At 33.5% G+C, this 27,690-nt stretch overlaps 3 protein-coding genes across 5 annotated transcripts; 1 reads left to right on the forward strand and 2 right to left on the reverse strand.

Moving 5' to 3' along the window:
- Positions 1-393: 393 nt before the first annotated feature.
- On the forward strand, positions 394-27,236 carry LOC409305 (elongation factor-like GTPase 1). 2 transcript variants are annotated; one of them, XR_003304971.1, is made up of 5 exons: positions 394-3,814; positions 4,008-4,130; positions 4,247-4,401; positions 26,061-26,318; positions 26,904-27,019. XR_003304971.1 is itself a non-coding variant. In XM_392823.7 (5 exons), the coding sequence occupies exons 1-5, from the start codon at positions 1,272-1,274 to the stop codon at positions 27,090-27,092; spliced, it is 3,198 nt and encodes a 1,065-aa protein (XP_392823.3). In that variant the 5' UTR covers positions 396-1,271; the 3' UTR covers positions 27,093-27,236. The 2 variants fall into 2 exon arrangements, 1 of the variants encoding a protein (XP_392823.3); XM_392823.7 differs by having other exon boundaries at positions 396-3,814; positions 26,061-26,248; positions 26,904-27,236.
- LOC100577168 lies at positions 5,095-15,436 on the reverse strand. Of its 2 annotated transcripts, none has more exons than XM_006570678.3 (6): positions 14,716-15,436; positions 11,086-11,901; positions 7,788-8,042; positions 6,196-6,346; positions 5,873-5,995; positions 5,095-5,792 (listed from the first exon to the last, which is right to left on the reverse strand). In XM_006570678.3, the coding sequence occupies exons 2-6, from the start codon at positions 11,851-11,853 to the stop codon at positions 5,677-5,679; spliced, it is 1,413 nt and encodes a 470-aa protein (XP_006570741.1). In that variant the 5' UTR covers positions 11,854-11,901; positions 14,716-15,436; the 3' UTR covers positions 5,095-5,676. The 2 variants fall into 2 exon arrangements, with proteins under 2 accessions (XP_006570741.1, XP_003251600.1); XM_003251552.4 differs by having other exon boundaries at positions 11,086-11,904; positions 14,716-15,432.
- On the reverse strand, positions 17,582-23,203 carry LOC100577214 (protein giant-lens). Its single transcript, XM_003251553.4, has 4 exons — positions 21,920-23,203; positions 18,923-19,143; positions 18,612-18,783; positions 17,582-18,138 (listed from the first exon to the last, which is right to left on the reverse strand). Exons 1-4 carry the CDS (start codon positions 22,172-22,174, stop codon positions 17,890-17,892), a joined length of 897 nt encoding a protein of 298 aa, XP_003251601.2. The 5' UTR covers positions 22,175-23,203; the 3' UTR covers positions 17,582-17,889.
- Positions 27,237-27,690: the final 454 nt, after the last annotated feature.

Consider the following 27,690-nt stretch of genomic DNA (forward strand, 5'->3'; position numbering starts at 1 on the left):
ATTTCATTACATTTATTATCTTCTAACTTATTAATAGAAAATACTGAGAAAGTCTGTTCGAGTCAATTTTTTATTTATATTTATTTATATTTATATAATATAATATATATATTTAATATATAATATTATTTATATTTATATAAGAAATAAATAAGTAAAGAAGAAATGTTACGATAATTATTTTCATGTGAAATAATAAATCATTTAAAAATTTCTTTTAAATGAAAATAAAAAATGATTTATCTTTTTATAATCTTAATTTTTTGATCCATGTTAAATAACTTTATTCGATTTAGCAAATGTTATTCATTCTAAAATTTATCGTTTTTTTCTTATATAAATGCGCCAAAGAACATAATTATAGATGGCACAAAATTTCATACTTCTGCGCATGTGCATTTATATCACATAACACATGTCTTATAACTGAAATTTTCTTGCATAAGATTTTAATATTGTTTATCAATTTCTGATAAAGCTAATAACGATTGTTTTCGAGCAATTTTCATGACTAATTGATAAAAGTAATAAAGTAGAAACAATTCGAGCATTTATTTGTTACGTGTTATGACTACATACATGTTTTTTGGTGCACGCTAAATTTTCGACACGTTTTTTATTTCGGAATTTTTCGAAGCAATGCTAAAATTAATCTTTTTGTAACGATTGAAAACAATATTTGGTTACACAATCGAAGATTCTAAAAGATAAAAGATCAAGCTGCAAGGCAATATTTTATATTAATGGTTCTAACCTGTGAAGATAAAGAAAAGTGTCAAAAAGATTTCTCCTTTAGCAAATATATGTCCAGTGAGATTAAAAAAAAAAGAAATAATTACAACTGTCATTTTCTGACTAATAATCTGTCAGTGTTGCGACCGATTGAGCAATTGAAACAAGTGGTATGCTTTGGAAGACGACGACGATGTCAACAAAGCTACGATACATCCTTGTGTTTGTCGAACGTTACGTACTGTGGAAACAAAATAAAGTGAAATAGTGTTTACTATTATTTTATCAAGCTAATACATTCATAAGTACATCGTATACATAAATATATATTGTACATTAGACTTTATTTTTCGACGTACTTATATCATTTCTTCGTTTGTTTGATAAAATCGACAGTGTTACACATCTTATAATCTTCAAGATTCATCATTCAGTTTAATATTCATATTGTATTTTATATTTGTACATTTATCAATGCTTCAAAAATTCATATTTATATTTGCTTACGAATTAATCACAGAATCACAATTAATCACATAATGCGACTCATTAGTCCAGAAAAATTAAGTGAAATTCAAAGCAAACCAGCTAATATAAGAAATATTTGTATATTAGCTCATGTAGATCATGGCAAAACAACTTTGGCAGATTCCTTGGTCGCTAGCAATGGAATTATTTCTAATAAACTTGCTGGTAAATTACGATATTTAGATAGTCGTCCCGATGAACAACTTAGAGGAATTACAATGAAATCGAGCTCTATTACTCTTTATCATAAATATAATTGTCAAGAATTTGCTATCAATTTAATTGATTCTCCAGGGCATGTAGATTTTGCTTCAGAAGTCTCGACAGCTGTTAGACTTTGTGATGGTGCCATCATTGTGATTGATGTGGTAGAAGGTGTATGTCCACAAACACGTAGCGCATTATCTATTTCTTACACAGAAGGTTTAAAACCAATTTTAGTACTAAATAAAATAGATAGATTGATTACAGAAATGAAATTGTCTGCATTAGATGCTTATGTGCATTTAACGCAAGTTTTAGAGCAGGTCAATGCCGTAATGGGAGAATTATTTGCCAGTGATGTAATGGAACGTGAAGAAAAAGAAGAATTGAAAAAGGAAAAAATGGAAAACATTTCTGAGAGGAATCTAGCAGATTGGCAATCTGTACTAGAAGATATAGACGATTCCAACTTATATTTTTCTCCTGAACAAGGTAATGTCTTATTTTCCAGTGCTACAGACGGCTGGGGATTTGGCATCAAAGAATTTGCCAATATATTTTCAGCCAAATTAGGCTTTAGTGAAAAGGTTCTATTGAAAACGCTTTGGGGTGATTATTATGTAAATACTAAAACGAAAAGAATAATGAAAGGAGCTCAAGAGAAAGCAAAAAAACCTCTATTTGTTCAACTTATTTTGGATAATATTTGGTCTTTATATGAAACAATAACTGTTCGTAAGGATAAAGAAAAGATAGCTTCAATGGCCAAAAAAATGGATATTAAATTGACAACAAGAGATTTAAGGCATACAGATTGTAGGGCTCAATTACAAGCAGTTTGTTCCCAGTGGTTACCTTTGGCTCGTGCCTGCCTCGATGTTATATGTGAAAAAGTTCCAGCGCCGCATAATTTAACTTCGGAGAAGGTAGAACGTTTACTAAGCGGAAATTTTGATTTCTCTACATTACCAGAAGAAACGAGACAATTAAAAGAGACATTTTTAGCTTGCGATCCTTCTCCTGATTCACCTATCGTTGTATTTATATCGAAAATGTTTCCAGTAGAGAAAAAAGTATTGCCAGAAAATAAACCGAAACCTTTAACCTCGGAAGAGTTGGCTCAACGAAGGGAAATAGCACGAACAAAACACGCGGAAAAAATGATGAAACAACAAATGGCGGAAAATACAGAACAAGATGTTAATACCAGCAATTTAAACGGCGGTCAATCTTCGCAATCAGAAAATATGGTTTCGAAAGAAATCGACGAGGAAGACGAAAATTCCGAAACTACGTTAATAGCGTTCGCCCGGATTTATTCTGGATGTTTAAGAGAGGGATGCAGTGTATACGTTTTAGGTCCAAAACATGATCCACGTGAAATATTGAAACGGCAAAGAGCGGGCGAGTCTGTGATAGACAAGGATACCACGTTAAAAGATTTAAAACCTGGGAAACACGTGACTAAAGTTACTATACGAAAACTGTACCTTTTGATGGGCAGAGAATTAGAACCTGCCGATAAAATATTTTCTGGTAACGTGTTCGGAATTGGTGATCTCGAGGATCATGTATTAAAGACAGCGACCCTTTCCACCACCATTGCTTGTCCATCCTTTTCGGAACTAACTTCACTCGGTGTACCCATAATGCGTGTTGCACTCGAACCAAAACATCCGAATGATTTGCAGCCATTGATCAACGGCTTGAAATTGCTTAATCAAGCAGATGCCTGTGCCATTGTTCACATTCAAGAGAGTGGGGAAATAGTATTGAACACTGCTGGAGAAGTGCATTTGGAAAGGTGTTTGGAAGATTTGAAGTTACGATATGCGAAAGTTGATGTGAACGTATCGGAACCTATCGTACCATTTAGAGAAACGGTTGTCCCACCTCCGAAAGTTGATATGGTGAACGAAGCGATTGAAAAAAAACCCGAGGATGTTAGTTTTGCTACTTGGACAGCGAATCGACAGTGTTACTTTGAAATCGACGCGAGACCTTTACCGGAAAAGGTAACTAAGATTTTGGAAAAAAACGTGGATTTAATAAAGCTGTTCCATCATTATGATAAATCACGTTCAGACAAAGAGGAAGAAAGTGGAAAAATTGCATTGGACCTCAAGATGGAATCATTGTGTTCGATGTCGGAAAAGAAACAACGGGCATTAGAAACGTTTAAAACTGAATTGGCGATTGCATTCCGAGAGGCGGGACAAAAGGATGTGTTGGATAAAATATGGTCGTTCGGCCCGCGAAATTGTGGTCTTAACATCTTATTGAACGAAACAGACTATAAACAGAGAAAATTTTGGGAAGGCCATTCAAAATCTACGGATTCACGTGCTCCGTAAGTATTGATCAGAAAAATTAAATTTTTAGAAAAAAACTATAATTATAATAAATATTCATTTTTGACATATTTTCTCTCCTCTTATATTAAATAAAACAATTAAGCAAAATAAATTTAAGATATTTTATCGTCATTAATAAGTCAAACATCCTAAATTGATACTTGAATTTATATTATCTACGATGTATAGTTACGAAAGTGGTATGGTCAACGGTTTTCAATTGGCAACACTTGCTGGCCCTCTATGCGAAGAACCTATGATGGGTGTATGTTTTGTTGTGAAGAAATGGGAAATTTATCAAGATTCTCAAAGGTATAAATACATTTTATTTATATAATAAATTAATGTTTTTATTCATATTTTTATCGTATATTTAATTCGATGATAGAATCGAATATTGAAAAAAAAAAAAATAAATGTGTTATTAGTGAAAATAACGGACATCAAAATCAAGGACATGTGGATGGTGGTCACTTGATGTCGACATGCAAAGAAGCTTGCCGCCGTGCTTTCAATTCAAGGCATCCTCGACTAGTTACACCTATGTATAGCTGCAGCGTTTTAGTTAATTCGGACGTATTGGGTAAGTGAAATGAATTTTAAACAAATATTTTTATATTTTTATTTATTTCTTCAATTTCATTGTTTCTTCTGTACCTATTTGAAATTATAACGAATGGGAAAAAGGGATTGATCATCACGAGTTAATGAATATTATTAGATCAATCAGAAGATATGTATATTATCGAATTTTTCTATATATACATAAAATTTTGCAATTATTATGTTTTTAATGAGTTTCAAAAATATAACTATTGCGATTATTAAATTTGTAATATAAGATTAAGAAATTTTTATATATATAGTATTCTTTTAGTAAATGTAATTTAAATTCATAAAAATTTGCTCAATAGATAAAAGAATCATACGATATTAGAGAATTAAGCTAACAGAATATAATCAAATATGATATTAAATTCTAATTTATCTAATAAATTTTTGTCTCTTAATTTTTTTATCATTTTTACATAACGTCCATTAAATAATCAAGTTACAAAAAATATATTATTCGATGTATAATCACGATTTTTGTGAAACCATTTTGCTCATTGGTTTCATTGAATAACGCGACACAAAATCAGAATGAATTTGAACAGTATATAATTTTGAAAAAAAATTTTATTTTTGTTCTATGAAAAATCAAAAGCAATTTATCGTGTGAAATAACGTGAAAAATATCGTGATTTTATTCTTTGTTAAAAAAAAAAATCGTACATAAGAATCGTAGATTTTAAAACTATTTTTAAAATGTTATCGACATTTAATAAAACGATTTAGAGTAGACAATGAGGAAAAAAAGGTATTACGATATTTCATATTTATCTTCGGTTGATAAAGTGGGCACATTCGGAACGGTGCCAAGAAGTTTCTATACCGATTGATCACCTCAAAGGAACGTAGTCATTGTTCAAACGAATTCAGGGTATAGTAGCATGGTGTAATAGCGATTATACATTCAACGTTCGTTGCACATTCGATCGTTATATACGATCACGTCGTGTAATCCGAATTACAAAATACAAGAATATCTATCAAAGAAATAGCTTTGACACTCTTGTCGCATTATATCTTCAATATGTTCAGGATATGTATTGACGTACAATTGATACAATATAACATATAACGTGATATATATATATATAAATAAACATTTAAAAATAGATGGATCGATAAATAAACGAAGCAAAGCGAAGCGAAGGGAGAGATGCTTAATAAATAAAAATGTGAAATGACGCTAAGCATAATGTAATTATTTATCTTTTTTTTTTTTTTTTTTTCGGAAGTTTAGCTAATAAATCTAATCCCAAATAACTGAGTCCATTAGTTGCCGTACTTTGTACCATGGAAATTTCAATCGTTCGCTCTTCGTCTCTTCTCTGTCGTTGTCCTCGTCAGTTTCTCGATGGAAATGATCTGTGGAGACGAGAAATTTCTCGAAATTAATTAATACAATTGTTACGATTAATTTTTGCAAAAATCTTAATTATACGCACCTGAAACGCTGCGTTTATATCTTAATGGTCGTCCCTTTCGATTTCCTTGCACGCACATCATCCCATAAACACGAATTCCCGGTACACTCGCGTATGTTGGTTGATCGTGACTCATAGGACCTTCTATACACATACATATATATATTAAATTTCGTATTAAAATAATAAAGTCATGTAAAATGTAATTTGTAATTACATCACATGTGATCATTTTCGAAATATTCCAGTGAATTTAGTCCACGTGTTGTTTCACAAGAATATTATCAAGAATGTTAGGTTCAAAGTTAAAAAAAAAAATATTGCTTCCTCCTCGTGTTTCTTACCCAATATGTTGGCGTCGGGACAACGACATATCACGAGATAATGAGATTTCCCTGTTCGTACATTTTGTAGCGCGAGGAGAGACCAGTCTCTTGGTATTCTGCATTCGCGCATTTCCGCCACTGGTTCACATGTTTTCACCAATGTTAGGGCCTAAATGGAGAGAGAAAAATTTCAAATTACAACAAATGCGCCATTTTTTTTTTCCTTTTTACCGAACAAATTTGCACAATAGAAATGGAAGAAAAGAAGAAATATTTATTCTTCAATTAAAAAAAAGATTAGAAGTTTAATATTTAAACGATTAAGATTTAGAAACTAACTTTCAAATTCTAGCTAAAAAAAAAAAATGAAGATACTCGAGTTGGTCTTTCAACGTTTTAGAGGTTATGTTTGTTTAAGATAATTATTAGAATTTATCAGGATTATTTAGGATAAAAAAACATTAGTTTAACATTTCGAAAGCTCGTTATGCTGGTCGAAAGTGAACAAGCGTACTTTTTTTTCTTTTTTCTTTTTTTCCTCTCGTTTGACTTTCGTTGTACGTGATATATGATATTCTCGAGAATAAATGAGGAGACGAGTCGGAGAGAAGATCAATCGAGTTTATATTTAAAATTTAAAAAGTTATTCTTAAGATTGTTAATTGAAATATATATACTTTAATAGACAAGATTGTTTTCAATTTCTTATCTTCTCATAGAATTGACGTAATTTAATTAATTACACAAATAAATAAATATAAAAATATAATATAATTATCGTGTATTCGTGTATGATGTTAAAGAAAAGCAAGAGAAAGAGAGAAGAAAACGAGTGAGCGAGCGAGAGAGAGAGAGAGAGCGACTGCTCTCGTCTCGGAATCTTGAAACACCTACACGATTTTATCTATCCATATCCAGTTCCCATAATCCCACATAATAAGTAGTATACATAAATTGTTCATATCTCGGTATTATTAACTTTCTAAACGTTTGAACAATTTATCGTGTATCAAACGTTTAACGATAATCATCGTCTGTAACCAATATCCACCAATTTTTCGTCCCAAAGTCGTAATGAAGTTTTTTCAGTTGGCACACGTGCCTGTGAAATTGACGATCGAGTTTAAAAAAAAAAATTAAAGAAGAAAAAAAGAGTTACGAAAGACGATGAAACGTCAAAGATTAAATTTACGTCACGTCAATGTCGAATAAAAAAAAAAAATTAATATTAGTTATGATATAAGTGATAATATAAAGCGTTTTTTTCCGCTTCGCACGTTTTCTCAACGATAAGAATCGAAATTTTGGAAACCGTTGCACGATTTACGTAAGAGCGATGAGAAATTTGAGAATTTGAAATTTGAATTACGCGCAAAATCCGACGGTTCGATGAATTGAACCGAATTGACTTCCGTTCCGTATCATTCCGTTCCGTTCCGTTCCGTTCCGTTCGTTTCTTTTCCTTTCGTTTCGTTGTGTTAAGCGTAACGAGGTTCGATAAGCGTAACGAGAAAAAGAGAAACATTCTAGACTCGAGAGAAGAGATACACGGTGAAGCAATGGGATAAAGAAAGGTCTAGTAAAGAGGATAGTGCGGCAAGGCGACTAACCTTGGTTCGTGGGTCGGTGACCAGCTCGGTAGTGTGGAGATCGTCGCTGTCGAGTGAGGCGCTGCAAGGGTCGCGGTATCTTCCTGGGCAAGCGCACAGAGGCTGAGTAAAGTTCAGCCTAACGTAAACGGCATTGCAAACCTGCTGTACCGCGCACTCTGGTAACAAGTAGATATGCTGATTGTGTGGATAGTAGTGATACTTGGTTGGTTTTGCAAGAGCTGCGCTCGCACCCTCCGGTAATCGTACCCCAGTCTATATGAATCGATCGATAAAGAAGCATTTTTGTTAGACATGGGCATTTCTAGATTCTAGATGAAAATTGAATTAAACTTGAAAACCGAAATTTTTAACGTAAATAATTAAGAGAAATGAAAGAAGAAATAGGAGAGATTGGAAATAGGAATTGTTGTCGTGTCGTGAATTCACGACATCGTGATGATTCTTGATGATTCTTGGTGAACCACAAACTTGATTGTTCCATTATGATAATATTGCTAAAGCTATAATTCTAAGAGCATTTCAGCATTACCGATGCCGGCGTTAAATGTCCGGTATTCTCCAATTTCTAAGAATCTTCTCAAATCTTCGAATAATCGATTTTATGTTACGAACAAAGAACTGTTTCGACAACCATCATTATTTTCTTCCTCGTTACAAGTATTTTTCGTTATTACAAAGTAGTTATTTATTTCTTATTTAATAGAATGCCGTTAAAGAAATTAAATTCTTATTTTTTATCGTTACGTTTCATTAGTCATGTTTTTTATCCATTTTCATCCATTTTAATCGCAAGATTGATAATTAACGACTATTTTTTTGCTTAAAACGTATCACGTATAATATTAATCTAGAACAGTTATTTTCATAACTGAATACATTTCATCATTCGAAGCGGATCGAGAAAATTGTCTTACGAACACATATATACTATCTACATAGTATATAGATATAATTTACGAACACGTACAGTTGAATGAGCAATTACAATAAAAGCGTGTAGCAAAGTCGTTCGATTCCTTCTTTACCCTCTTTTTTCTTTCCTTTTTTATTTCTTTTCCCCTCATACTCTTCTTCTCCTTTTCATTCTTTTCTGCTTGTTTTGGTATCGTCACGTTCCACTACCGATATTAACATCAGCCGATCCGCTCGCACGTCACGGTCATGAACACTTGCCCTCCTTTTGAAACGTTAAAACGAGCAATGCGATTCATGACAATCTTCTAAAAAAAAACACTGAATTTAATATCAATATCCAAGTCCTGAACGACTCGAAGAATGCAAGTATTTAGAATCTCTAATGTTCCATCCTTTTAACTTAGATATAGGTTATGTTACGTGTCGCGAGTTTTGCGCGCCAACTGTAATTTCGATAAATTCGCTAAATTCGTAGATGGCGTTGATAATATCGAAATACGATTACAGAAGAATCGATTGATTCGATTAAACTTTTATTACGATCGATATAATATTTTATAATCGTAATCGTTCTCGCAACGTAATTATCTTGATTGAAACTAATTTCCTCTCTTTTTTTTATTATCAAAATAACGTATTATATGTACGATATTTTAATGTTAAATGTCTATCGTTATAAAATATATATAATATTGTTTTTAATAGTTTTTAAATTAATTTAATTTTTAAATTAACTCGCAAGAAATTTATATCTATTATTTTAATATTATTGCTATTTTAATACGTGATATTATGTGTTTATCACATTTTTATTTCTATTCCCATCTTCCTTTTAACCTCAATCTTACACATCAACTTTTCCAAATTGAAACCGAAAATATTTATCTTTTTTATACTTCTTTTCTTTTCCTTTTTTTTTAAAAGAGAATCATAAAAATAGAAAAAAATTCTAAATTTTTTAAATTTTGAATACCATATTTGCTACTTTGTTTCTGTCCTATTTTTTAAAGTCGATATATTAAAAAATTATTAATTGTCTAAATTATAACACACATGAGAATGTTTCACATTCGATGCAATCTGGTTTTCCAATCGTGCGAAATTATTTTCCGACGGGTGAAAAAAACGTAACTTGATCCTTATTAAAATAATTACCGGATGTCGTGTCAATGACTTAGGATGAAAGAGGATGGGAAAGAACGAAATAAGAAATGGGGAAAGGAAAATGAAATTGTTCGGGCAAAAAAGAAAAAATGGTGAAGTTCATTACAGGAGAGGAATTGTTTGTTTTCGTTAAACAAAGTGCACGATTTAGTTGCAACACATCTTTGACCTGTGAAACTTAACCGCTTTATAGCAGTGTAGTTACGGTACTTATGGTATAGTTAAACATAGTTATAGCTTAAACAGTTATATTTTGCGCGTGAAATGTTCCGCGTATAGAATCCATCCTGTTTAAAAGTACACAAATGAAATAAGATGATTCATTCTTGTGAGAAAAGAAAATAAAGAAAAAAGAAGAAGAAGAAGAAGAAGAAGATGGAAGAATATTGTATACATCGAATGAGAAGTGCAATTTTTCACGAAAATAATCTCGAATAATTCTCGAACGTGTAATTTATTTAATCTTCTTTTTAAATCAAGATGAAATTTTTTTATCTCGAATTTCATTCTTTTATCTCAAACGAGAAAATATAGAATTTTTTTTAACAGTGAAGAATAATGTAAATTGATCGATCTGGAAAAATAATAGGAAACACGTTTGCAATATTTTTCTTATAAATTTTAATATTTGTCGAACATTTTGAATTTCCGATTATTCTCCGTGAATTATTGAATGGATACAGTTAAATATTTTTCAAGAATCATTGCATAATTTGTTTGAATTGAACAAACGGATGAATGAGCGATTAAACGAGTGAATGTGAGCGAGAGCGAGCCACGTGTAGATATACAAAGACATATAGTGTGAAAGATCCATACATGAATCAATTAAGAGTTGGAAAAAGAGAAGATTTTAAAGAGAATACAATTTGGTATGAATGGTTCATTATTATTGCTTCTAACTACACAATCATATTATACGATCTATCTGCAATCCCTGATGTTCTTGGATAATATTACTTTTAGAAAGTAGTTGATCATTTTTCCTTATAATCCTATATTCATTCTATCATTTGCATTTTTAAATTAATATTTTTACAGAACCATAAAATTCGAAAACCTATGCAAATAGGTTTTTTTTTTTTTTTTTTCCTTTCCTCAACTCAAAGAATTGTTTATACAAAAGATGGAAACTCGTAACGAAAAATGGAAGAGATATATATATATATATAATATACTGGAAAGAAGGAAACAGAACAACAGTAATTTCACTCACCTCGCCGAGATTCGTGTAATTCATCGTCAATTTGATCTGGGGGCGTATCTTGCCCGTCGATTCTCGCATCTCTTTCGACGAGGTCGAGGCGGGTGTGGTGGTAATTTCGTTGAAGCTGGTCGTCGATGGTTTCTTCGATGGTAAAAAAGTGCTCGCGTCTCGGCTCGAGGCGATTGTTCTGGACGAGGCCTCGGTAGGTAATGTAGTTAGATTGGAACCGCTCGTAGTCGACATCTTTATCGTAGTTCTCGTTGTCGTGCTCGCTGCGCCGCGGTTGCTCGCCAATGGCGCGCCCAATTCCGTTTTCGCCTCCGCGAGCGACAACGTCGACGAGCCCCCGAGCTCGACGGTCGACGACGGCATCGTCGAGGTCGCTGTCAACGACGACGTCGAAGAAGAGGAGGAGGAGGAGGAGGAGGACAAGAGCGTCGTGATCGAGTCGCCTGCCTTGATCGTGACGATTGCGCGAGGAGGAAGCGGGTTTGACATAATGGCATCCACGCCATTATTCTTGCTACCACCGCCGTTGCCGATTTTTGCAACGTTGCTGATTGTGGTAGTGGGGCCGATGCTGTTCTCGTCTATGCCGCCGCTCGGCGCAATTACCGAACTGCTCGACTCCTCTTCGCTGAGATACGATGGCGCCTTCGCACGCCGGTATTTCATCTTCCCGCTACTCATCAGATCGGCCTGTAATTGCGGCGGCAGAGCCATGCATCCAACCGCCAACGGAACTAACCATATGGCCGCTCGAATAGTGGAATTCATGTCGTTGCGAAGATTCGAGATTTTCTTTCTTCAACTTTTCTCCCGTATCTTCTGGAAACGAAACGAATATGTGTATATTAGATTTCTCTTTATTCGATGTTATTTTCTTTTTTTTTTTAATTCGTTTTTTTTTTTCCATCTCATCGAAGATAAGATAGGGATCGACAATATCGGGTTATTTTGAACGATTCGTTCAAATTATATTTCACGCCCGCGAAAAGAGACGGGGAGAGGCGTGAATCGGAGATGCAGATTGTAAGATGATAGAACGAGAGATCGAAGAGATGGAATCTCGTTTCAGATGTCTCCCTTTCTCACGCGCCTCGCTTCTTTCCTCCAGCTTTCACGGTATACCGGGAATACCATCTTCTCGTCTTTCTAAACGAAAAGAGTGGTAGTGGTAGTGGTGGTGGTGGTGGTAGTAGTGGACTGTGTCGGAAAGAGTCCATTAGAAGGGAGGGAAAATGATATAAAAGAGGAAGAGAAAAAAAAAAGGAGGGAAACATGGAATCGCAGAGGGAAAGTTCAAGCTTCCTTAACGGTATCGGAATTTTTTTATGCATCGGAGAGTGAGAGGAGGGGGTGGGGGGGAGAGAAATAATGGGGCGCGATTTTCTCGACATTCAATTGAATCGTTAAATTTGAACACACTATAGCGTGCTTGTGTACGCGGGTCACGTGTGCCTCCTATTCTTCTCTGCCATTATACCACGGAATCTTCACCTTTGATCTCGTCTCTTTTGTTTTCCTCGTCAGCTATCCATCTTTCCTTCCTTTCTCTGTTCGCCTTTCCCTCTATTTTTTTTTCTTTCCTTTTTTTCTTTTCGCGTTCCAGAATTCGCGAATCAAATTTCGAAGAAGAACAAATTTTTCCCCCCCCTTTCTTTTCTAATTCGAGCGAGAATTGTATATATATATACATAGTGAGTGAGAGTGAAAAATGAGTATATTGAAAAATAAGGGATTCGTTTATATAAAATCTTACCTTTTCGTTGTCGCGTGCATTGGAAATTGATCCAGAAAAAGTGCAAAAGTATATAAATAATAAGTAATAGTGAGCATAACAAGCGTTTCTAACATATTATATTTGATGTTTTTACGATTCATTTGCTCGTTACATTCTACGTCGCTCGTGTCGCTCGTGTCGCGGTAATTATAGCAGCGCGCGCATATTCACCATGCGGATGCAGTGAAATCAGGTTAACCTGTTACATTTCTCGCAAGCCGTTATCTTCCTTTGCATGTTCAAGGCCGCGGCATGCAATGACCATGTAAAATCCACTCGAGCAGTTAAAGTAGTTACAGTTGATTTCAAAGATATTATAACCGCATAAGGTATTCCGTATATTGCGAAGAATTATATATTGCGATTGAAATGCAATCAATTTTTAAGATGTTCATATACTTCTAGATAGAAAATTATTCTAGATAGAAAATGGAATAGAATAGAATAGAATGAAAAGAATTATATTTATTAAGAACCAACCAGTGAAATATTTACAGAGGCTGAATACTTTTGGGATCAACTGTATCTACTTAATTACAACCCTCGATGCGTTATACGTACGCGCTCCTTCTTTCACTTATTTTCGATTTCTTTTACGCGCAAATTTTAACGACATGATAAAATATTATTTTATTTTTAGATTTTTTTTTTTTATATATATATATTTCTTTCTAACGTATAATTTTTCAAATTTCAATCTACGTTACGATCTGAATACATCTAAAATATCTATCCGATGAAGAGAAACCTAACCTCACTTTTTATTACGAATCGTCGATTTATTTAATTATTTATTACTTTCTATTATCCAGGATTATTACGAAAATTTTTTTATTTTCTTTCTTTTCTTTTTTTTCTTTTTTTTTAGAAATATGTAATATCTATAAAATAGGCAAAAAAAAAAAAAAAAAAAAAATTCTAACAGATCAAATGTTATTAATGTCAAAATTATGGGTCTGTGACAGCATAACAAATATGTTTATTCACTCCTTTCATAAGATTTAAATCCGTTGGATTAGCTTTTATGCGCATTTCAAAAGTACAATGAAACAGTTATACGTATAAATATTATCAGATGAATTACAACAGCAAGTTGAGAACTACGATCAAGAGATAATTCTGATGAGGATAAAGCTGAAGACTTTTACACTTATAAACTTTATACATTCATTTTATTCCTTTTATTCGCACCTGTTTCATCGTCGACACACTCATAACGAACGGTATCCCATCACGCGTCATATGGAAATCAAACGTGAAAATATTCAAAGTTTATCGCATCCCTGTGTTCTTTTTTTTTTTTTTTTTTTTTTTTTTTCAATACAAGTCAGAAAATATGATTGATATCTCTATCCAGGAAGTATCGAAGCGAGTTCGTTTCATGATGAATATAATATCTCACTCTCTCTCTCTCTCTCTCTTCTCATATTTGTTTTTTTTTTCATTCAACATTTTTTAATCATTGCACGGAGAATTCTATGAGAATTTGTGGAATTTGTACGTGTGATTCGCATGACCTCGATTTAGAAAAAAAGATTACTTTCAACTTCTCAAGTATGTAATTTCTTTGTTTTTTTTTTTCTTTCTTTCCTTCTCGAATTATTATTTCCATTTCAAATTGATCACATCCTGATGCGTTTCCGCCATAAAAAACAAATGAACGCCTCAACGGTTCAAATGGATTAAAAATTAAATAAAATTTTAGCCTCGACGCTAAAAGTAATATGAAAGTGTGCATAATCGTTTCCCACTTGGAGAAAGTAAATGATCTTGGTAAAGACGAAGAGAGAGAGAGAGAGAGAAAGAAAAAAAATAGAAGGACTTTTCATTAGTCGTGATAGATCAGAACAACTCACCCTCGACCATCCAAACCGCGACCTCGATTTCGATCTTGATCTTGATCTCGATCTGGACCTCGACCCCGACCCCCGGGCACAACCACGATCTAGTCCTCTTCCTCTGGCTAGTTTCGATTCTTCGCGGTGTTGCCTGTTATAATAGCAGTTTTCCCGGGCTGCGGTTGTCGTACTGTAAAGTTGGACCACCTTTCTTACGAGCGAGAGAAAAAAATCGATAACCGAGCGAGAAATGGATCTCCTTCGATCGAAACTATTCGTCGCGGTGATATTTCGAAGGTTAGAAAATTTCACGATAATGTATATATATATATATATATGTGTGTATATATCGAACGCTCGACACTCGTTTCGAGTTTCGAGCGATTCAAACTGCGTTATTGGTTATCGTTCAAATATTTCCGCATTTCATCCAGAGAGTTTGGTTCCATCGAGAGTGTTAAAAAAAATAGGTGTATTGTATTATATACGAGCGACGGAACTGAACGCCGAGGAAGCGAACGCCACGCTTAGACGCGTTTCAGAGTTTCGAATGGGACTGTGAGCCTCGTAGAAGAGACATGCTGCCTATGAGTCCCGACTAGTCCCACTTACCAACCAACCAGAGACTCCTTGACTATGCGTGGAATCCTATGCTGCATCTCCGCCAATCCTCTACCTTCCTTTGCTCCTCCATCGACACATCTACCTATCCACTGCCGACTGGATACTCTAGATCGATACTCTGTATAGATGTATTATTTTCATCCTTGCTGGAGGAGAGAGCTATTAGGGGCGAAATTTGACGGAAGGGAATCGTGACGTACCTGGTTGTAGAAGAGACTTGTACTGGATCGTTAAAAAAAAAAATATGTATATATATGATATGAGATATTCGATGCAGTAAATGCAACCTTTTTTCCCTACTTCTCGTCCTATTCCACGTTCCCACGCTTTAGTTCCTTTTCCTCGTTTCTTGGTTATGTTCTTTATCTTTTTCTTACTCTGTATCTTTTCTCTTTAATCGTATCTTCCTCGTAATTTCGATCCCGTGGGGATTAATAAATATATACTTCTTACCTCGATAAGAAAATATTCGTATTATTATTATTCTTGTTTCTTCGATTGGAAATATCAATTGAATTAGTATTACCGTTAAATTAACAAACGTATATAAGAGCCGAGTATTTAAATTTACATCGAGTTAATTGCGCATGCGCATGCGCATGAACCGTAGTTGAAAAAAGCGAAAACGGAAGCAAATCGAGTAACATCGATAGCAACGGTACCGCTACTTTTCACGCGTTCGATCGAATACCAGAAAAATATATCGAGCATGAAATCATTCTGGTTCTCATCGGGAAACTAGTTACCAGTTTATTTTATCTATGCACCGTCGAAACCAGATCATTGAACGATAGATTCGTAATCTGACATGGTCTTGATTTTTTGCATATAACACTAAGCCCTACATCTCCGATCTCTGTAACATGCTGATCCTCCCCTTGCAAATGTAACCAATCTATGTAACGATTTCTTTAATGTATCCACTTACACATTATAATGCATGTGTAAATGATACGTACTATCCACAATAGTGATTTAATTAAATTTACATGTTATACTTGAGCAGCCAATATCGAAACGTGTTAATATGTGTTAATAAACTTTTGCAAATTCAACCAAATATATTAAGTTTATTTTAATTATTATTGCATTCACGTGATGTATCTATTTTTAATCAATTTTCACAATGATATTTTTGAATATCTCTTTCTTTTCTTTCACTTTTCCATATTATTTTTATGTTTTCTTACAAACATCATAATTTTTTGATAAATTTGCTCTTTACAACAATCATATTTTTTCAGCACAAAAAATGTGCTTTGTTACGTGCAAATGACGTGTATATATAATTATAATAGCAAATTATCAACTGGTAATTTAATTATTAATATAGCTTGATATATTAAAAAGATGCAATGTTAAATTATATATTTTAAATGCAAAAAATTAATATTTGAACATTTAATTTTATTGCTCGCAATTCATGGATTCACAATTCATGCATTTCTAATCGGTAACTTTCAGATTCTTAGCTATGTAAAGAAAGCGTTAATACTTTAAAACTTTCGCCATCTAGCGTCGCATGTTGGAAACTTGTATCAAAGATTTAATTTATCGACTGAAGAAAATTTATTTATTTTTATGAAAAGCGAAAAAAATGGGGAACAAATTTTATTCTTTAAAATCAAATTATGTTTATTTTATTCAATAATATTTTATTTATTAATTATTTATTAATATGATTTTTTTTAATCTAAACTTTGACAATCTAATTTAATTATCGTTCTGTTTTAACTCGTATATTGTTAAAGAAAGAAAATTGATGATCTTATTTAATTATATAATCTTGATAATAATAGTAAATCTATTAGTAATTGTAATTTATTAATAAATGACAATTATAGTTATATAATATATATTAATAGTGATGGCGCAGTTAATAGTGAAATTTATTTATTTCACTTATTTAAAAATTAAATATTTACAAACACGATATTACATAATTCTTAGCAATATAATATACCGAATACAATTCACAAATAACATCGTTCCCAAAACAATCGGTAAATAGGGATGTTATAAGTAATATTTTTTTAGTTTAAATATGTGATCATTATATGACATCCTATATAATACAATACAAATATATATAACAAATAAATCCCATCAAAACCAAACGGAATATTCAACGTTCAATATTTTTTATTATTTTCGATTAAAAACGAGAAAATTTTCCTCGTCAAAATGATATCATATGTATTTCGATGTATAAATGTATATAAATCAAGAGAATAACGTGGTGTTTAACGTATTTAATGGATTCTCTTTCTCTCTCTCTCTCTCTCTCTCTCTCTCTCTCTCTCTCTCTCTCTCTCTCTCTCTCTCTCTCTCTGGACGGTAAACTTATAGATTCAAAATGAACGGCAATTATTCAAAAAGATCCAAGTTTGATACAAAAGTTGGGATCAATCGCTTTCCGTGATTTTCTTCTTGTTTGAAAAAGTATGCTTTGACAGTTTCATAAATCAACAATGCACATGCCGATCACAAATATCACAAACGGATGTTTTCTCTTATTTCATTATACGTATATTCATAATAGTGCGATACGTTTTAAATTTTTTAAATTCAAACGTTATAAATCGCTTCAGAATGATGCGATTGCGAGGGTACGCAATATCCACTGTACGTTTTAATCTCTAATGCACCGGAATAGGATCTTGCTGGAAGTGAACCCGGGTCGGTGTGCCTTCTTGGACATCGATGACCTTTTGGGCACTGACAAAGAGGCGATGCATTTACCTCTTCAAGCTGGGAACTCCGTCTCTTTCGTACAGTAAACAATCGACAAGGTTCTTTGTGTTGACAACGTAATCTCTGAAAAGATTAACAAAATTGACTTATTTACCTTTTCATCTTTTTGGTTGAAAAAATTGACATTCTTCTTGAATATTCACAAACATATGCAAGAATGTTCAATATATATACATGTATATATAGATACATGTACATATCTTTTCGTTACATACTTGAACTTTTCTTGCGAATATACTACATTCATTCTCATTATTGACAAGATGGAATCTTTTTTGGATCCAATAATATAACGAAACGAGCATTTAAATTTTTTCAAATATACTCGAAATCTAAATTTTTCTTTGTTTTTTACTCTCCATAATTATGTTATCGAGAGAAATGAAATGAGGTTAGAATTCCGTATCCCTAGCACGAACTGTGAGCTTGTAACGAATAAATATACCATACATATGTATATTTACCACGTACGGAAGCGGAAAAGGGAATGCATACGCCAACACAAATGCGAATACGGACGAATGAAAAAGACTTACGCTTTGAGGAGAGCAGGCAAATGCATAAATAAATCCTGGGTTTCCCTCGGAAGACCTATAGGCTTGTCTTCGAACTAGATAAGGTACGCTGCCCGGCCGGCATCGGCAATAAACTCGCTGAACCGTTGCATTAGCTGGCCCCCCTCCAGGAGCTAAGGTCCATGTGACGTCTCTGTAAACAGTAAACGGCCATCTTGTATACGAGACGCGTGTATATCTGTGTTAGACGCGTAAAGCATTCGCGAATCGGTACGTTTGATCGTTCCGCTACTTGATGTATACTCTCGATTAGACGGACGATCGCGACTAACTTGAAGTAACGACAGATGGGTAGACGTTTCACCGGCTCGCAAAGCTTGTACTGCCGTGTTTTATCAACTATCGTATGCCCGTCATCTCCGTGTAAACTACTGGGACAAGTACGACCATCCGGACAACGGCATTGCCTCTCGACCCAAGGCGATCCGTATAAATCCACCTTGCTGCAAACTTCACTTCGGTCCGAACATTCGGGCAGTTCGTCTTCACTGTCCTGGAAAATTATAATTAAAAATACGTTTCTATTAGCGTTTTATGCATAAAACGTAAATATAATTAATGTTTAAATTCGAAGATTCTGAGAATCTGTTTTATAATCAGATTTGAAATTGATTAAACTTTTTTATTCGACTTACTTCACTTCATTGTATCGTTGATCGAGAAACAATTCGATTATCGCGTTCGATATTGTTATACTCGTTCTCGTTTTCGTTAAAAATCGATTTTAACAAATTTTTAATTTCCAACTATAAGAGTTAATCGACCGAAGAACGAAAAACAACACAAAGATCCGTTAGTCCTTTGAAATGAAGACTAATAAAAGCAACAACACGATCGATAGCGGATCACGGTCACCACGTACCGTTCTCAGCTTGACCCCGCTTCACAAGAAACGTTCGGCCTATAAAGGACAGATAAAGGACCAGAGAAGATATACAAGCTTAGTACTTTCGATATTTTTACTCAATATATTTATTTATTATTTCTTCATTTTTGTTTCACATTTTATTTCTGTTTATGTTTTTTAAATTATAATTTTCAATATTTAACTTAATCTATTTGAAATAAAATAAAAATATAGAATGTGATTTGACGATTACATTGTTATATCGTTAAACTTATTTTGATCGTATCGTATATTTAACGTATTAGTCAATTTTCATTTATATAATTTTTATAATTTAAGATCTTCAAAAAATGCATTATATATAACTTATTAATTGATAAATCGATCGATTCAATTTCGATTTTTTAAATAACTGTATCACGGATAAAAAATGAATCAAAGAAAATCCACAAGATTGCATTAAATAAGAAAAGAATTTGCGAGCACGTGTGCAAGAGAGAAAAACGGATTGAGCAAAGGAAGTTCTGTGTAACATGCTCAAGAGGTACGTGCCTCTCTGTTAAAGAATAGACATCTGGTCTAACTACACTATTCAAACGGCGTCGGTCAATCCGCTGAATGAGGCAATCACGTACGTCCTGTCGACTCGTCGTTTGCAATCTACGTGCTGTTCGAGCACCTAAGCTAAACATCTCAAATTCCCTTTCTTAGATTTTTACCAGTATACGTCTTCTTTTCACGTCCTCTATTCCATCTCTTTTAATCTTCATATTTAAAAATATCAAATTAAGTGTAGAAATAAATCTCATCTTTTCGATTTTAACAACAATAATCACAGTTGCAACAATTATACAATTAAGAAATATACAAATACTTGGAAATATCGATTTAACTTCAATTTCATTCATATAAAAATCGAATTTCACTTTCCAAGTTTCCATCATTAATGTAAATCTATTTATTATATATATTGTAACTATCGATCGATCGTTTCTCATCTTTAAAATCTTAAAATAGATACTCGTTTCGAAATATTCGAGAAATCATTTTCTTTGTCTTTTCAAATAAATTAGATTATCTCTCGATTTCTACAAAATTCGTATAGGTTAAGTTGAAAGATTCGTGGAAATTCAAATATTTGTATCAAAAATGAAAAACACGATAGAATAGAATCGATTTTAAGAAGAACTGTGTTAATATTATAAGTATATCGGGCAACCAAGTCTCTTTTAAAATGATTGGCCACTTTTTCCTTTCTCTGTACCTTCTTATTGCCGAGTCCCTTCCGTTCTCCCATATTCCCTTCTCTTTCTTCCATCCCCACCTTACCACTGCCTTACCGTTCCCAGAAGATCGTACGTATTAAAACCTTCGGTGGCTGCAAACTAAAATGGGATAATAGGGAGGCCGGAAAGGCTGCGCGTTCCATCCGGAAGTTCTCACGCGTCTCTCGCTTCTCTCATAGCCACAGTGAAAATGACACCTGGTTCTTGAGCCATAGTATGTATAATAACCATATGCTCGTGTGCGTACGCGTGCATGTATGCGTGTTCCGCGTTCCATGTATATTTATATATATGTATATATACGTGTGTATATATATATGTATATATATATATAGTTACGTATTATGACAGATAATCCAAGGAACATACGCGGCGTTCGATTAAAGATGTGAGCTTAGAATTTTATCTCTTTGTCTTTGTATCTTATTTCTCATAATTTTTATGAAACTTTTTACATTGTATAGTACATTGTTGTATATTATTTTCCTATTTCAAATTACCAAATTATGCAAATGTATATTACAACTTTATCTTATAATGCAATTTTTTTAAAATAATTTTTTTTATTATTTTATAATTTGTATTTAAAAATTTCATAAAACAATGAAAGAGAATATAAATTGAAAGAAACTTGGTCATATAAATATGTTTGATATAATAGGAAAAATGTCGAAGGAATGTCATTTCCAAATTGATCGCGCGATCACTTTCTCTTTTCTCTTAGATAATTCGAAGAGTATATAATAACAAGTATTATACAAATATCTTTTTATTGTAAGAATTTAAAAGTATTTATTATCTTTTTTTTCATTAATATTTTCCATTAACATGGATTACAAGTTTTAAACAGAGATATTTACCTCTTACGATAATTTTACGATTGAAAAACTTCTTCTTAATAATTGTAAACAACGAATAACAAATTTTTCGAAATAAGTAGAAAGGAAGATTTAGATAATCAATGATATATTTTTTTAACGAGATCAAAAATTTATTAAAAATCATTTGAATAATTATTTTCCTATGAAATAGTATATATTTTAATATTAAAAATTATATATCAGTTTTATATCGAATGCATAGAATAATTCGTATATGACAGGTGGCAAAAGGAACAAAACGTTATAAATGCTTACCCCGATTTGATAAAGGACTCTAGGCGGTTGATGCATCGGTCGATGTTTTCTCTTCTGATCGATCAGATCAAGCTCAATCGCTGTATCTTCGAACTCTTGCAACTTTGCAAGATACTTTCCATCGTCGAAAGACAAATATTCGTTGAGAAATTTTTGTCCAGTCTCGTCGAGCTCTACGCCAACTAGGCTGCCTTTGCTCTCGCGAACGAGCAATTGGCCGAACATTGCCAACAAAAAACAGATCAAATCGGCCATTCTTTCGCGCACGCGCGATGCTTCCTTTTCCTTCCTTCCTTTTCTCTCTTCCTTCCTTCCTTTTCCCTCTTCTCCGCGCGTCCAACGAAATAACTATATTTGATATACAAGTTTTTACTGATCGGTGATCGCGACGATCACCGATCATCGAACGAATGCCTCTATCGTTATGTAAACAATGCGGTCGCCAATTTTCGAACAAAATCTAATGTGAAAAGTCAAAATAATAGGATACATTTGCACATAAATATATCACGATTCATTGCAACCATTTATCTCCCATTTTTTTTCATTGACGCATAACAGAAATATCGTTTCTCTAATTCGAGATGATATTGTGATTTCTGTTGAGATAATAATAATTTAACAAAAATGCGTAAATGTTACTAATCTTTTTTTATGTAATCGCTCCTCGCACAAATTGTTTTATTTTCTCGTCTTATCATCGCTGACCGTAACGGTCGAATATGGAGAATATCTTTCTTTCTTAGTTGTCACGATCAAATATCAATTTTCAATGACTATTTTTTTTTTTTGACCATCCTCCCCGCTTATCCATCGAACTTCGAGAAACTCGGTTGAAACTCGAGCCGATCGTCTCCGCGCGTAAAATCGATTTTTCCACCGTTTCAAATTCCCTCGGTTGGTATTATCGCATTCAATGACAGAAAACACATTCACCGACTTCTCGGCGAGAGGACCAACAGCAACGTGGCCGGTGCTTGCACACGGTCTCGAGAAACGGTCACAGTTTCTGTACACGATTGTACATTAATACACGATGTAATAATAAACGCTGTTTCTCCCGTGTCCTTGCGTTCTCTCGCAGTCTCTGTCTTCTTTATCGGCACGTCCTACGTACCCGACATCCTACGTTCGAACTACGATCAATTGTTTTGCAACACGACTCGATTTAATCCGAGGTTAAAACGAGGCTCGCAACATTCGCGGTGCGTCGTGCCTATACTATTTCGTTCGACTGAACTTCTAACAGCTAGAGGCAAAACATGAATGAGTCTCCCTTCTCTGCTCTTCTTTTTCCACTCCATTCCACTTTACTCCACTCCATTCCACTCCGTTCCATACTACCCCACTCCACCCCACTCCATTTTACTCTCCACTCTCCACTCTACTACACTCTACTCCACTCCACTCCACTCCACTCCACTCCACTCCACTCCACCCAATGCTTCATTCCATTCCACTCCACCACACCACACCATACCACACCACATCACTCTATTCCATTCCAATCTACTCCACTCCACTCCACTTCGACACAGCTCTCTTCTTCTCTTGCATCCTTCTCCTTCGGATGCAACCACCGAGTCCAAGCCACCACTCGTTACTTAGACTTTTCTTGCTCCGCTTTGCCATCTCTCTCTCTCTCTCTCTCAGTTTTATTTTTCGCCTTTTTTCGTCCTCCTTTATCCTATTCGCCTTTCTTCCTCCCTCCTCCTCCTCCCCCTGCTCATACTTCCTCTTGTACCTTCTTTTTTCGTCAACTTTTATCTCCTCTCCTTCACGTTTCTTTTATCCTTTTGTCCCTTCGCTTCCGCCTTTATTTTAGTTTATTTTTTTTTTTAATAGCTTAACTCGCCTTTATATCTGTCTATATAAGTTCCTCCTCTTCCTCCGATGGTAATTTTTTTTCCGTGCAGAGAAAAAAGAAACGGTGTGTTTATTCTTCGAGAAAAATTCTTCTACACTCGAACACGTTATACGTGATGCAACGATGAAATTGACTTGCTGCTGGGATCAGATTTGTATGGAACGCGGGAACGCGCACGGTCGGTAATCCAAGAATAGGAAAAGAGAGCCCCCCCGTGTCACGTGTAACATTTACCAAGCGTACTTGGAAATATCTCGGGATAGGGACAACGCGAAACACATAAGTAATCGGTACAATCCACTACGTAGCGCGTAAAAACGTGTGGGTGGTTTGGTTAGGTTGGTCGAACGTTGGTTCTCAAGATCATCTCGACGCGAGATCGCGTTTGTATTCGAAAGATTATTACCGTCGAATCGAATTAAACTTGCGCAATGGGTTCTACCGCACGTTTTGGATGCACGATTATTTATTTATTTTCCATTTTTAAGGTTCGTTCGTTCGAAATAGAAGATGATTTGACAATTGTAATTTCAATGGCAGATCTGTCGCATCTAACAGCCAATAGCGTTCGCTCATTGAAATTACTGTCGTGTGCGAGGGATTGTTGTGTGCTGCCACTATATTGTAAGCGGCCGATTGTGTAACATCAACAGAGGCAGTACATCTAATTACGTGACAATAATAATAAAAATTATAAGCAAAATATCTACGCATTTTCCAAAGAACAAACAATATTCTTTTTGTGTATATATGTATATAAAACATATTTATAGCTAATATATCGAAAATGTTGGTTTTAATCTCTTTTAAGTAACTTAAATTTCATCGTTATTTTATATATCGCTCTAATTAAAATTTAATGTTTAAAATATACGGTTCCAAATCATGCACAAGATTTTCCAAAGAGCGATCGTGAGTTTGAGGATCGCTGTTTCATTGATTGAGGCCGCGATCCATTCACTCATACTTTTTCTCTTTTCCTTTACAGTTCTTCACTCTTCTCTCATTTGTTTCCTCTGTCTACCTGCATTGCTGTGTACTCTTACTCTCCTTTATTTATAAAAACGAATAGGAAGAGAGATAAGAGCCCGATTCTGTGTCTGATTTTATCTCGTCGCATCAGATCGAAGAATAAAACGGAATATAAGTCAAAGAGAGTGAGATAAAATTATTTTACGACTTATGAATATATTTATTTATTCGAATTAGAATTTTCTCTCATTTTAACTTTTCTTTCTTTTCCTTTGCTTTGATGTACCTGTAAATGCGCGAGAAAAGAACTCGGAATAACGATAGATGTACGCGATAACCTCGTTAAAAAAAGGCAAAATCTCTAATCTACGATCTTTTCCTTTTTACATACGTTTAATTATTGCGAGTTCACGTGCAATCTTTTCTTTAACTCATAAATAATACATGCATATCTTTAAGACCATAAGTTTTAGGTTATTTTTTTTACCTTTGAAGATTTGTTTTCCCGTGTTGGCGATTATTCATTACAACAAATTTTAATAAATTCGCTCCATCTCCACTTAGAGAACCACTGTGTGTGTGGCATGAATGAATTCTTGCCCGTTGAGAGAGGAGCAAGACTTGCTTACGATTCGACGAGGAGTTTGAAAACAAGGTGGGGTTGAGAGAGTAGAGCATCGAGGTAGAGAAGCCTAGTAGAGAGAGGGGAATTGTAGCGTTGGAAGTAAAGTTATAGAGGTGAAACTCTCAACAAGAGATTGCAGCATAGTAGCGAGAGAAAAGGAAATAGCGAGGGAGAGAGGGAAGTGTGTTTGTATGTATGTATGCATGTGATACGCGGTGAGATCGTAACGTTACCACGAGTAGGTAAAAAAAGGGGATACACCAGATTCTTGCATGTACCGGCAACGGGAGAAGGATGGAAAAGGGCAGGTGAGTGCAGGTGCCGCAACCTACGACCGGAAACTATGTTCTTTACTCTTTGACTGTAAATGCTGTGCTCTACTCTATGCCTTCACCTTCCTAGCGAAGAATCTCTACCGACGGAGAAATAGATCGTTTTAAATGGGAAGGGAGACGTTATCCATGTAACCTAGAAATCTTTTTCGAATAGAACATCATCTATATCTTTTATATAGTATATGAAATTTTGTTTAAATATATTGTTTCAATATATATCATATATTTTAGAAAAGCGTAATTCAAAATTATTATCGAATTAACGTAAAATTTTTAAATTTGCTATATTGTTTAAATAATAATAATAAAAAAAAAGATAAAGAAAAAATAATTTTGTTTCAGGGAAATTATATGCAGTGTTTGGAAAAAGACAAGGACGGGTGATTGCCGCGGAAAGTGCCCTCGGATTTGGTGGACAATTTCGCGTACTTGCAACTTTACCTGTGCCGGAGAGTTTTCAACTTGCCAGGGAACTGCGAACTCAGACATCCGGGCTGGCCAGTCCTCAACTGGTTTTCAGTCATTGGGAGGCAAGTTTTTCCATGTAAAGGGAACACGCGGTCAATATCTCGATATTTTTCCACTTTTCAATATCACGAAGTAATTATTAAATATTCGCAAAAATATATTTTGTTTTCCTTTGGTCAGTTCTATATTATAATTAATCAATTATTAATTAACTGCAAAAATCAAAATTATTTTTTTCCCAATAAATATATTGTCATTTATAATAATCATTTATTTATCTATATGTAGATCCTTATTTATTTTCATTTTTCTAACTATTTCACGAACAAAATGGTATACATAAATATATATATTCTAAATATGAATAAATTAGCATTTCATGATTTTATAAAAATCATCATCAAGAAATCTGATTTTAATCTGCTTAACAAGACTATATAACAACATATATATTTTCGCTTATTTAATATAATATATTGTAATATACTTATGTATATGTATATATATATATATATATATCTTATTAAAAGCTAAAAGTATCGATTCAAACTATTACTGCGTTTAATAATTAGTGTCATATATAAAAAATAAAAATTTTACAAATCAATATTAAAAATCGACTACTATTATTGATTGGTATTGATAGCATTAAATAAATTTTATAATATAGTAATAAAATTATATAAATTAATATAATATTAATTATCTTATTCGTAGATAATCGAGCAAGATCCTTATTGGACGCCTTCCACGGACGAGGAATATCTACATTTTGGTGACAAAGCAGATAGTGAAAATAGAGCTAAGAAATATATAGATGCAGTCCGTCGACGCAAAGGTTTACCTGTGGATTCTCAACTTGTTACGCATGCGGAAAAACAACGTACTCTTTCCAAGAACAAGTAATCCTGGATTACTAAACTATGTTATACTTTTCTTCGTGCGATTTTCCATTCAGGCTGTATATATCATCCAGCGCATGCGGCATCACGTTTCTTTTATATACACATTGGATATATCAACAGCCTGAATATAACAATTTAACCAATAGTTCGAGTTTTATTTAATTTGTAAAAATCTTCCATTTCCTAAACCCTTTTACACAATTTAACTAATGATATTAATGAAATTTTACAAGTGATTAATTATATTAATTATTTTAATAAATTAATAATTGAATAATAGTAACAAATATAATAATAATAAATGAAGATTTATTTGAAGGTAAATTTTTCATTAATACTATTAGTTATACTTATTGGTGAATATAATATAAGAAACGAAAAAATCCTATATGATATCAATTATTTATAATGTTGAATTTATTTTAAACGTTATTATTATATTAAAGTAATATCATGCAGTTTTTTTGAAAATTTGGAAATAAATTATATTGAATGAAAAAAGAATACAAATGTATAAATTATATGTAGTTTATACTATAAAGAAACAAATTGATTAAATACATTATATTATATATGTAAAAACTTTTTAAATGTATTTT

This window comes from Apis mellifera, linkage group LG6, assembly GCF_003254395.2.
Source record: "Apis mellifera strain DH4 linkage group LG6, Amel_HAv3.1, whole genome shotgun sequence".
NCBI classification, from domain to species: Eukaryota; Metazoa; Arthropoda; class Insecta; order Hymenoptera; family Apidae; genus Apis; species Apis mellifera.

Excerpts from the sequence above, each read along its gene's own strand:
- LOC409305 (XM_392823.7), top strand. The coding sequence starts at position 1,272 with ATGCGACTCATTAGTCCAGAAAAATTAAGTGAAATTCAAAGCAAACCA. Across the intron at positions 4,131-4,246 it reads ATTTATCAAGATTCTCAAAG|TGAAAATAACGGACATCAAA; the intron begins GTATAAATACAT and ends ATGTGTTATTAG. Across the intron at positions 4,402-26,060 it reads AGTTAATTCGGACGTATTGG|GGAAATTATATGCAGTGTTT; the intron begins GTAAGTGAAATG and ends ATTTTGTTTCAG.
- LOC100577168 (XM_006570678.3), bottom strand. The coding sequence starts at position 11,853 with ATGAATTCCACTATTCGAGCGGCCATATGGTTAGTTCCGTTGGCGGTT. Across the intron at positions 6,347-7,787 it reads TCACCGACCCACGAACCAAG|GCCCTAACATTGGTGAAAAC; the intron begins GTTAGTCGCCTT and ends CTCTCCATTTAG. Across the intron at positions 5,793-5,872 it reads ATATAAACGCAGCGTTTCAG|ATCATTTCCATCGAGAAACT; the intron begins GTGCGTATAATT and ends TCGTCTCCACAG.
- LOC100577214 (XM_003251553.4), bottom strand. The coding sequence starts at position 22,174 with ATGGCCGATTTGATCTGTTTTTTGTTGGCAATGTTCGGCCAATTGCTC. Across the intron at positions 19,144-21,919 it reads GAGTCCTTTATCAAATCGGG|GACAGTGAAGACGAACTGCC; the intron begins GTAAGCATTTAT and ends ATAATTTTCCAG. Across the intron at positions 18,784-18,922 it reads CCCATCTGTCGTTACTTCAA|AGACGTCACATGGACCTTAG; the intron begins GTTAGTCGCGAT and ends TACTGTTTACAG.